The 12716-nt window shown below is 36.9% G+C and overlaps 1 protein-coding gene across 1 annotated transcript; it reads left to right on the top strand.

Annotated features, from left to right (window-relative positions):
* The first annotated feature begins 2188 nt into the window (after nucleotides 1–2188).
* Nucleotides 2189–8490, top strand: desi1a (desumoylating isopeptidase 1a). Its single transcript, XM_041969831.1, has 6 exons — nucleotides 2189–2357; nucleotides 2623–2644; nucleotides 3095–3164; nucleotides 3391–3500; nucleotides 3653–3775; nucleotides 5959–8490. Exons 1-6 carry the CDS (start codon nucleotides 2267–2269, stop codon nucleotides 6047–6049), a joined length of 507 nt encoding a protein of 168 aa, XP_041825765.1. The 5' UTR covers nucleotides 2189–2266; the 3' UTR covers nucleotides 6050–8490.
* The last annotated feature ends 4226 nt before the right edge of the window (nucleotides 8491–12716 follow it).

Raw genomic sequence — 12716 nt, 5'->3', positions numbered from 1 at the left:
TGTTCCTGAAATGTTTATTATACTTCTAAGCATTTCGACGCCACATTTGACCCCCTAAACACCCATGAAAAGTTGTGAAACTTGGCACAGACGTCACGTCCGGCGTAACTCGGATATTATAAGGTCCGCATACACTTCAATGCAAAATTGGCTCAACAGCGCCACCTAGAGTCACCAAAAATCACCACATGAATGGGGCCCCGGAAGTCTACTTCAACGTAGGAAGACGAAACTCGGCACACATGTGCACCACCCCGAGTTGACCAAAAAACTCAAAGTAACACCTGTCGCCATGGCAACGGGGCGCCCGCCATCTTGGCGTGTGCGGCCATTTTTCAGCCATTTTTTGCACTTTAAACACATCGTATTTGAACGAACTAGTCTGAGGGGATTCGTGCGACTGACTCCAAACTTGGTGGGAAGCTTCCTGACAAGTTGGGGACCAAACGCTCCTCAAATCTTTCTAATAGCAGAAAGCATGTTACCGTGGCAACCGACGGAAAAACGCCTTCTCGCCATGAAACACGGTTTGCTCATATCTCCATAGAAATACGTGCGATCTGCACCAAACTTGACAGTATTCATACGTGTGACACCCCAAGTCCAGCAAAGAAGTCAATCGAACACCTGTTGCCATGGCAACTGGGTGACCGCCATCTTGGTTTTCTCTGCCATTTGAGCGAACTAGTCTGAGGGGATTCGTGCGACTGACTCCAAACTTGGTGGGAAGCTTCCTGACAAGTTGGGGACCAAACGCTCCTCAAATCTTTCTAATAGCAGAAAGCGTGTTACCGTGGCAACCGATGGAAAATGACCTTGCCATGAAACACGGTTTGCTCATATCTCCATAGAAATGCGTGCGATCTGCACCAAACTTGACAGTATTCATACGTGTGACACCCCAAGTCCAGCAAAGAAGTCAATCGAACACCTGTTGCCATGGCAACTGGGTGACCGCCATCTTGGTTTTCTCTGCCATTTGAACGAACTAGTCTGAGGGAATTCGTGCGACTGACTCCAAACTTGGTGGGAGGCTTCCTGACAAGTTGGGGACCAAACGCTCCTCAAATCTTTCTAATAGGAGAAAGCGTGTTACCGTGGCAACCGACGGAAAATGACCGTCTCGCCATGAAACACGGTTGCTCATATCTCCATAGAAATACATGGGATCTGCACCAAAGTTCACAGTAGTCATATGTGTAACACCCCAAATCCAGCAAAAAAGTCAATGGAACACCTGTTGCCATGGCAACGGGGTGCCCGCCATCTTGGATTTCACTGCCATTTCAACGAACTAGTCTGAGGGGATTCGTGCGACAGACTCCAAACTTGGTGGGAACGTTACTGACAAGTTGGGAAACAAATGCTATTCAAATCTTTCTAATAGGAAAAAGCCTGTAACCGTGGCAACCGACGGAAAAAGCCTCCTCGCCATTAAACACGGTTTGCTCATATCTCCACAGGAATGAATGGGAACTGCACCAAACTTGACAGGATTCACACACGTCGGGTCCTTAACGCATTACAACACCTGTTGTCATGGCGACATCGGGTGGCGGGGTCCAGGCAGCTCGGACCCGATGGATGCCGCTTGCGGCTTTAATTATTATTATTATCATTGGTAGTAGTAGTAGTAGTAATAATAATAACAATAATAATAATTTTTTATCTGTATTTTTCTTTCTTTTCATTTTTCATACCTATGTATTTATTCTTTTTTATGTCCAACGTTTCGCAAAACAAAAGTAGTGGTGTATTTACAACGTGTTTTGCACCCAGGCCAGCTACATGCCAGTGTCCCACTTTTCCTCAGATTTGCTGGTCCCATTCTTGAACAATTTGAGATAAAATATAAAGAGCGGGAAATAATATAGACAAATGAAAGACTGTCTCTGTGTTAGCTTGGAAATTACTTATCAAAGCTAAATTAATTCGTGACAACTTCGTAACCTATTCATTGACCCCACCTAAACCGTAATGAGTTGTTAAAATCAAATTTTGTCAAGTCATTCAGTGACTGCGGGGGACAAAACCGGATGTGACACCATTTACATTCAAAATAGTATATATAGAATAATAAAGTAGCCTTTGTTAATACTTTAAAATAAAGTTTTGTCTTATTTTGAAAGCAAAATAAACGGAAGTCGTACAGTATTCAAACGTAATGACATCACCCTCATACGTAGATCCTCTCAGTAACCTGTGCCGTTTAAAGGTCCGCGTCTATTTAGCGCACAGAGAAAAATACTAATTTTGGATTCAAATTATGGACAAAAATACAACGCGATACAATGTGCAGTTGTATATTTATGACCTGTCAAGAGGAATGGCTCGCAGTCTCAGTCCTATCATGTTAGGTAAGTTGTCAATAAAGAGCGTGCGATGCAGACTGGCCTAGGAGAAAAATACTGATAATATGTTCTGTAATCTAAAGGGGTTGTTGGGAGCAGCCAGTGGACTACTCTTTGGTTTATAAAGATCTGGTTATGATTTATTCATTTGTTTGGCACATATAAAGACAAGACTGATGGATGTTCAAATATTCAAATGTTAGCTGTAATCAGTCTTTCATTTCTGTTGATCTGCTTCCTATTTTCACATCTTGTTTTCTCTCTGTTGTAGGTAAACAACTGGATGGTATATGGTAAGTTTGGCTTCATGGGTCGTAAATTCATTAATAATGATGTTCTGCTCCCAGAAGAGAACTCACTTGCTAATATACCAGTAAAGCACACAGCACTGATATTGTTACTTATTGCTGCATCATTGTTTTTGTTGTGTAGAGGTAATTTGTTAGAATTAACAGGTGAAATTTCAATTGTACAGGGAAAGATTGTAATAATACTGATATAGCACAAAATAACTACAGCATTTTGTTATTAATAATAATAAAAAAAAACACTCCACAAATAAATTACAAATGCTGGTCTCATAAGTCTTGACTTTGGTTTATATGTGAAATTTTTATAAGCCTTATGCCACAATGTATAATATTTGTCCTAAATAGGCTGTTTGATATGCTGCATTGTTCAGTAAGGTCCCTGAGCAGTTAAACAGCAGTGACCTGGATTTACCCTGTGCTTTTCCTCTACAGGCACACAGCTATCGTGACATATGGCGACGAGTTCTTCTTCGGAGGGGAGGGGATCTCCAGCTGTTCACCGGTGAGAAGTGTAACAAAGGAGTGGACTCCTCTTCCGTGTAAAATGTCCAAAACAAGTTTGCAAACGGAATCTCAAATTTCTACACGCATTTTAAGATGGAAGATTCCTCATTTTATGTGTCAAACTTGTAACTCCCTTTCATGACTCGAGAAGTTCCAACATATGCAGAATTTTTATTTTAACATTTCAGTTCTGGAGAGATCTTTTTCATGTGTGTGTTTGACAGGGTGGGACTATGTTGGGACCTCCAGACACAGTAGTGGACCTTGGTGAAACTGAAGTGACCGAGGAGATCTTTATGGATTACCTCTCCTCACTTGGAGAAAGCACATACAGGTCCTTAAACTATCCTTCACATCCTTTGTCCACTTTCAGCCTTACAGAAAGGCTACTGCTGTTTGTATGAGTAATAAACTATGTATCAAAGCAGACAAACGCTAACCTGATTAGCAAATGTAAAGCAACACGGAATTCTATTTTTTTCTCAGAGGTGACAGGTATCGTCTGTTTGAGCACAACTGCAACACTTTCACCAACGAAGTGGCCCAGTTTCTGACGGGCAGGTCTATTCCCTCCTACATTACCGACCTTCCATCTGAAGTGCTCTCCACGTGAGTGTGAAACGCTGTGTGGTGACTTTGTGACAAATTTTAGAAAGCAACAGCTAAACTTGGCAGGCTTCTCTTGCTTCCTAAGTTAGATTTAAATAACCACTTAGTTATAATTAGACGTTTATCATATAGTAAAGGGTTTATTAGAACATTTAGAATGTACACTCTTAAAGTCACAGAGGAGTTTTGCTTCTGTTGTTGGATTGTTTTGATCTTTTTCACTGTTGTTAGTCACAAGGCCAGTCACAACATAGACACAAGTTTTACTGCAAATTCAGTGTGACTTTCCTGCATGTATCTGAGGCGGCACTGCCTGGAGTTTGACAATGACCAGGCTCAAATTTTATATAACAGATAAAGAGATATTTGGATGTGAAATGTAAATAAAATCAGAATGTGATGATTTGCCAGTCATTTAAAATTTACAATTTATGGAAGTAAACTCATGGGCTATATATGAGTTGCTAAAATTTAGCAATTAAAGACACAATAAAAAGAAATTATTTGCACCTTCTTTTATGACAGGCCTTGCTATATTTAAAAAAGGAGAGGCTTGTTTACTTTTGTGTTCCACCATTTTTCCTTTAAATGAAACTTTTTAAACCTTCAGGAACTGAGGATATTAATAGTCTGTCTTTGAGAGGAATCTGCATCCATTCTTACTAAAGACACAATTTCAGCTTTTTATTATAAAGATTCCACATTAAAGCTTTTGTTAAATTGTTTGAAAAGTCCCAGCTTTTTGAACATCTGTTTTTTTGCTGTGAAACATCTAAATAGATGCATTTGCGGCAGCTCGGTTATCTGATTGGGTAGTGAAAGAGCATTCCAGGGAGAGGAAATCACCACTTTGTGAAAGGCTGTAGCCTTTTTTCAATGCTCAGAGGCAGAATGGGGGTCGTGGAGATGATGGACCTCTGACCTGATAGTTTAGGTGATCACCGACCGAACGAACATCTGCATGTGTGTTTGTGTGCCCCTACCACACTAATCAGCGATACTGTTGTCCTGTCTGTGATTCTCAGTACTGCCATGCCATTTGAAAGAACACAGACACGGTGCTCCGCTGCCTCTGTTTAGATTGTATGAACAAGAACAGGTGAACAAAAGTAGCATAACAACAGTTTCTTTTCTGTGGTGATGCAGCCTATGTGAAAGGGGCTTATGTGGGCAAATAGTCCAACAGGATGTCTTTCAGTCTGTCTTTAATGCAAGTTTAAACTCTACTGTGTAAAGAAAATCAAAGCATTAAAAAAAATCATCCAGAAAGATGTTTGCCTTCTCTTGGCTCATTTAAGATGGACACAGTAGGAAACTCATCTTTGGTTTATAATATCAAAATTTGAAATGTAGTTTCTGATTTCATGGATGCTGTCAGGCAGGCTAAATGGGAGCAAATCCACTCTCTTCCCTGAACTTGTTGACTGTATTGGGGTATAGATAATTCACACATCTGTAAAAGGTACAGTATTTAAGAATTACTGATATCTAGTGGTAAAGATGGCAGTAAAAATGACATTAAATGCCAACTACAGTTGTGAATGGACAGTGGCCTTCAGTGGCCAAAATTCTTCCAGACATAAACATGTTTTCAGCTGCAACTGGTCCCAGTGGTCTCAGGTGCAGCAATGTGTAATGTCTTCTTTTATGTTCCTTTTAAGGCATTACTTTTCATGAATGGTGCATTAACCTCTATCAAACAGAGCTGGTACTGCGATTTAAAGCTCACAGTGTTCTCACGTCACACACAGAGTTATTTGTCCATTCAGAGACACCGTAGCAAAAATGGTGGCACAAATAGGGTAGCTGCCATGTATATCGACTCACTATAAATAGATAAAAATGGCTCATTGTAAGGGTATAGAAACAAAAGTTAGTTTAGGAAAGAACTAAAATCATTATAGAAACACGGCTTTTAATGTTTTATCTTTTTTTGTCACTGACCTTTAATTTTGCTACACTTCAAATTTGCTGCATCATTACTACTACACACTCACTTTTACAGATAAATACTTCTATTCCAAAACAGACCTTCAGATTTTTGTTTTACAGGTGTATATAAAAGTGCAGCATTAATCAAGTTTATCGTCAAGAAGCTTGTCTGCTAATTCATTTGTTGGGGCAATAAATGTGCTTTGATTCATCTCACACTATCAAATCAGATCTTTTCTTTTCATCTCCAGACCGTTCGGCCAGATCCTGCGGCCCATTCTTGACTCTATTCACATCGCTCCTCCAGGAGGTAACGTCATCAACGGGGGAAGAAACATCTAACCTGAGCGGGCAGCAGAGTGTTTCCCAGGTCACTTCAATTGTAGTCAGTCTGTAAGAAATCTCAAGAAAAGGTTCATTTTTCTTTCTCTTCTTTCTGCAAGTACATCAAATTTATATAATTGATTATTGACTTAAAGAGGAAATCAATGTCCATCTCATTAGATATGAGTGTGGTATTCACTTAAGATCAAATGCTGCATCTGGTTATTTAACTTATAAAGGAAACAGTATATTTAAGGAAGTATTGTATGGATTAACGTCCTTTGAGTACCCTGATTTTTGTTCTCCACAGTGTAAAACGCAGCATATATTATTGCTGTTATTAAGCCACCATACCTCCTGCACATCAGTGCATCAAGCTGAGTACGGCTGCAACTTTTGGTATAATGCACAAAATGATCCTTTAATTTTAAAATGGTTTTAATATAAAAAAGGAAGTTTTTTTCACATTTTGGTAGTGCAGCATGTACTCAAATGATGTCATTTACTTTTTCCCTTTTACATATCAGGGAAATCATCATGTTGCCATCTGCACTGCTGAGTCATGTGATAGTGACTACAGTGGATTTTATCTGAGTGCACACTTTAGTAAAGATATTTTTATTTAGCATATCAGAATATCAGTGTATTTTTCCAGGTTGGTGGAAAACAAGAAGGCTGATTATTGGAAAGTCTTTCTTTTTTCAATCATTTTTCTTTGTGCCACTCTTAGCAAAAAGTAGTATAGCCTACTTGAAGTTTATTTCATTAAGTATACTTGAGTATAAGTATAACAAGTATACTGTGGACTGTGTACTTGTAGTGTACTAGAAAGTATACCAACTTATCACTTCTTTGAACTAAATTGGAACATTTTAAGTTGATTAAAGTATACTTGAAGTATACTTTATGAGGTCATTTACAGTTTACAAAAGTACACCTCCAAGTATACAAGTGCAGTCATCTATATACTACTGGTGTACTAGGTAAATATTTCTAGTTCACATTTTATTTTATTAAAGTATACTTTAAGTATGCTTTTATGAACTTAGAATTACTAAAACTAAACTTGTAGGAACATAAAGATAATGCAGTTGAGCACATATACTATTTACTGTAAACTTCCAGCACTCTTTGATCCTGAACATGTAAGTATATAGCAGCAGTAATACCTCAAAGCAGCCGTGTGCCATGAAAAACATTTTTATTCAGCTAAAATAAATGTAAGCTCGGGTCAATAACTTCAAATCAAATCAAACTTTATTTATAAAGTGCTGAAGGCAGCACAAAGTGCTTTACATGATTCAAAAAGGACTTGACCTCATTCTGTACAAAGTATTGGTACTTTGTAGCAGGAAGAAGTAAAAAGTATACTATACGTTATAAGTTGTAGTGTTAATGTGCTTAGTCTCAGACTTTTCTTTATACTTTTCAGTATAAGCTAAGTATACTTCACTATACTATTCTTAAGTATATAAAAAGTTAACTTTCAGTATACTGTCTCAGTTTTAGTATAAAATAAGTATACTCGTAGTACACTTGAGTAAACTACTTTTTGCCAAGGGATGCTTTGTTTATCTTGTTTTGTAGCCTCTTGTTAATTTCCCACCAATAGTTCTTTTGTACCTCTGATTTTTGTTTCTATTATTTGTGATTAACTGAAATCTAATATGGTCACGTTTTTATGCTGTAATTACATTTTTCAGTGTATATGCCACACAGCCGGTGATTGATTCATTACGCTTTGTTTCCTCTTATGTGTGTTTCATCTGTAATTTACAGATTATGTCCCCTAGTGTTCAGCATAAGGAAATCCACTCTACTTAAGCCATAGGAAAGTCTGTTAACAGTTTTTCTGTCCATTTGTCTGGAGAATGCATATGGGATTGCCATGACAACACTAAAGCTATAGAAGGAGAAGGGACATTAAAAGAGACTGGACTGCTCTGTTTTCTTTTCTTTGTTTTTTGCTGAAGACGTTGTATAAACTATTATGCATACACCCTCTACATTACACAGATTCCCATTATTTAAATACCAGTGTTTGCTGAAGAGAACTGTGATTTTTTAACTTGATTCAGTTCAAAATGCCAACTGTATTGGTTTGTCTGTAAAGATAGTACTTTGCTAGCCTGATTGCTGCAGTTTATCAAGCTTCCTGGCACATGATGCAGTCACCACCTCATTTCTTCCCACTTTCCTGTCTACTCTATCAGAATCAGAACCAGAATACTTTATTAATCCTGGAGGAAATTTTGTGCATACAGTCACTCCATACCAAACAAGAAAGGATAAGATAAAGATAGCAATCACAATAAGAAAAATTCAAAATTTGTTACAATATCTATATAAACAGATGCAGGATAAATCCTGACAGTGAGTAATATGTACAGTATTATCAATAGATAGGCAGTAAAATGTAAAAGTAGTACAAAGTACAAAGTCAATAAGGGCCGATAGAGTAAACAAAACCTTAAATGTTAATATTTCAGTATACTCATGGCAAATTCTTGAGGGGTTTAAAAAAAGACGATGTTTTCACATCAATCAGAGATTACATTGTTTCTCATTGTATGAATGAATTTTTGAACGACTTTCAACTAACACAAATAGAAATAAAGTGTTATGCTTCTTTTCCACATATTTATGTATTCTGATACAACTCAACCAGAAGCACAATTATTCTTGTGGGAATCTTCTTAATTTTCATTAGATGTGCAATACTCCATCTTCTATTTTTTTCTTCCTCTGGAATTTGTCTCAAGTATGTTAGATTATTTTAACATTCAGAAAGAGACCCGGAAATTGGATAAAAATCATAGCAAACAGGATAACAGTGAAATGTTTTAAACACATTTAGTTGGAAAAGAAAAAATCACAGCTGCACTTCACTCACATTGGTATGAAAATGAGAGAAGTTGTATAACACAGAGTGCGTGTATAGTGGTTCATGTGTCTTTAAACAATGTCTTTCACTAAAATTACAACCAGGCAGGCCAAGCCATCAAAAAGGAAATTCCACTTCTTACTTTGAACACTAGGGGGCATTGTCAATATATCAAATTATGGATTATGGACCAAATGCATGTTCTGTGGAAATGAGGTGCAAGACCAGGGGTAACAAAGAAAACTTCCTCTTTTGTGTACATACCTCTGTCAGGACTGGGATCAGTTGCCCTATAGGTTCTCAGTACAGGGGTAAACCTGTTTGTTAATAATAGAGGTTAGCAAATATTTAAGTAAAATGAAAACTGAACCTGAATGCATTTAAAATGTAATTTTTTGTGGTAAATGAACTGGACCACAGTCCTTTTGTATGACATATGTCAATATACAGTCATGGGTGCCACTTCGCCTCTGTTACAATTTCCAGAGAGAGATGCTAATACAACTTCTTGTATAGACAGCTTTTTAAGAGTTTTTAAGACTTTTAGATGCAATGTGGCTCATTATAAACATTACATTTATAATTTCTTTTAAGGTAAAATTTATCGTAGGTAGGGCAATGTCTTGCACTCTTAACAACAACCCACTTGAGTCCTTTAACAGCCACCAGAGTGTGTTGGAAATACAATGCACCTCTGTGCCTTCATTTCCCTCAGCTTAGCTACAGTAAGGTGTTGCCTAGGCAGATCTATCCTAATAATACCTCTAGGAATTAGCATGGTTAACATATAGTACATGCGGTAACTTAACAAGTAGTTTGCATTATTGAGCTAATGGTGTATGAAGGGCCAGGAAGTGAATATAAGGGTTTAAAAAGTTGTCATGCAAGATCATACATGCTCACCAATCTGCAAAGCTGGGACCAGATGTGGCAACATCTGGATTCAGTTACATGGCCTATAATCTCAGTGCATTATACACTATTCTCTGCCATCCATAAAAACACAAAGCTGTCCACTTTATGTAAAAACAGCAGATCACAGGGTTTAGGGTTCATCTAACCAAAACAGACATACAGTAAACCACATTCAACCTCACAAGCGTTTCCCTGCTGAAATATAGTTAAGGAGGAATGAAGCACAGGATAAACCAGGAGTATCAAAGAGTGACTTAACCAGCATTAAATGTCGTCTTAATCTTCTGCAATAAATGAACCATAATAAATAGTGAATACATTATTTACTTTCCTAGCCAACTTCTTTCTGCAGCCCTCCGCTCTAGTACATCTGCACGTCTTCTGCCAGTTCTTCCAATATTTATGTTCAAGTTTGGATCTTGATGTATTGAGTTGTATTCCCCGCAAGACCGGAAAGCTCAGGAGAATCTGGGTTCTGTAACTTTTGCCTTCTGCTATCCAACTAACTGACACGCTAACCCGACCACTGAAATGTATTACCGCACAAGTCACCCTTTGTTGCTCTGATGTATGTTGCTGCTTTGCTGCCAGCTGTGATGTGAAATTGTAAATTGCAACAGATATTTATAAATATTATTTACCAATTAAATTAATGTATATTCATATATTTATGAATATTGTTTTACCAATTTAATTAATATATATATATATATATATATTCATATATTTATGAATATTGTTTGTGTAAATGTTTTCTGTTTTGTTTTTGGCAACCTACCTATTCATTAAAACAATTCACTGCAAATGTGGGAACCTGTGGTTTTGTTTTGGACCTCTAATTTAGTGGTGTTTGAAAGTTTGTGAACCTTTAATAATTTATTTCCATGTCACATTTCAGTCACATTCATGTATATCAGATATAAGTTTTAAAAGCAGAGTAAAAGCACTGAACTGAACCAATTAAATAAATATGCTTAGTCTTTTATTTCAGTCCCAGCTGTTATGAATCTCCTAAAAACTCATTAATGGTGAAAAGGTTCACTTTAAAGTTTCTGCCTTAAGACTGCTTTAGTAAAATTCTAGTCCTAGCTTACTCAGCTAAGCTAAGTTCTAGCAGCTAACGCCTAGCCAAATAGCTGCTAGCGCTGAATGCATCTGGCTAACGTGTTCTCGGTGCTTATGTTAGCTTCTTTTTTGTCACTCCTTCACAGAACATGCAAAATAAGTGTACAGTATCCTCCTGCTAGTCAGAATAGATTCTTTCAGTGTTTTTATTATTATTATTATTATTATTATTATTTAATAGATAACCTGAGCTCAGATTAAAGCTTTGCTGCATAATTTCTGGCATAATTAGATTACTGTTAGTGGTATTTATTTTTAAAAAAACCTGCATGTTATTTTTTTGTCAAAATAGCATAAGCACAATGATCTTTTCAACTGGGTCTTTTGCATGTACTTACTGGAATTTTCTTTACAGGATATAAAATTTGGAAAAAGGGTATTTAAGTTAATCTCTGCATCTTGTGAAGCTTTGTGCCTTGTGACTCGCTGTTGTTTGTGCTCTTATTTTCAACCAAGAAAAGCATGTCTGAAATTTTATGCTTTGCTATGAACATAGCTAGCCCTATCCTATCAACTCCTGTCCAAAAAGGAAAAAATCGCATTAAAAATAAATGTTTTAGACACAATTTTTCTAAACATATTTCCATATACTTTCCAAAAACATTTCTTTAATTCTCCCCATTGTTTTTGTCAGTATTTCCCTCCTAAATTTGTCATTATCACAGTGACTACCAGACATTGTCTAGAACTACTGTCCATTCCCACATTACTAAAAGACCAAGACAATATGAATCGAGTTAAAGCCATATTTATTTTATCCAAACAGGTAATCAGGCTGAAGTTTGTTGTAGCAAAAATATATGTCTGGATTATTGGTAAAGCTTCTGATTATAAACAGATCCCATTTTTAACTCTGGTAAGGGAGATTTAAGTATTGTGATCCTTGCTAATGTTGTATAGGTCCTTGCTTTTGGCATCTTAGATTAAGATCAGGACTTTGATTTGGTCATCCCATATTGTCCTTAAACCATTCTGTAGCTACTTATGTGCTATGAGATGTCTTCTTGCTGCATGACCCACATTCAGTTAAGATCTTAGGTTTATATACTAGAATTTTTCCATTAAAACCAAGGGATATGATTCAGAATTTATTCATTTATCCAGACTGAGCAAAACACATCCAAAACCATGAGACTGCCATCACCGTGTTTTATAGACAGGTTAACAGTGTTTATCTCATAGTGATGTCCTTCTCCTTTTGGTGTTGTCAAGCACACTATTTCTGTTTAGTGTTTTTTCTGATGTTCAATGCATGAATACTAACATTAGCCAATGTGAGAACGGCTTTAGTTACTTGAAAGTTGCCCTGAAGATAAGATCTCTCACAATATTACACCTTTTTCTCAACGCCACCTTCTGGCCAACTGCCTCTGAAAAGGGTAACAGTTGTCTTCATTATCTTCCATTTATACACAATCTGTGCACTCAGTGAAGTCTGAAAAGTTTTTTCCAACCTAATGAACATTATTACTGTTTTTGATGTCTTTAGAAACCCCTTAGAGGTGTATTATGTTTGGGTCATGATACACTTCTATGAGTTTAAGCATCAGACTACTTATCCCTTCTCTTTAAATACTCACACCTGTTTATCACTGAATTGATTCAAACCAACCATTTCTAATTTCACAGCTTTTTCTGCAGTAGATTTTCTGTACTGTCCTTATATGTCAAATTCTGCATAAGTTCAGACACAGTCCTTTTCCATGACATAACTCTGCTACTTTTATTACACCCTTATCATGTTTCAGTTATTTTTTTACA

This window comes from Melanotaenia boesemani, chromosome 2 (assembly GCF_017639745.1).
Source record: "Melanotaenia boesemani isolate fMelBoe1 chromosome 2, fMelBoe1.pri, whole genome shotgun sequence".
Taxonomy (NCBI): Eukaryota; Metazoa; Chordata; class Actinopteri; order Atheriniformes; family Melanotaeniidae; genus Melanotaenia; species Melanotaenia boesemani.
This window is presented reverse-complemented; position numbering and strand designations above follow the sequence as displayed.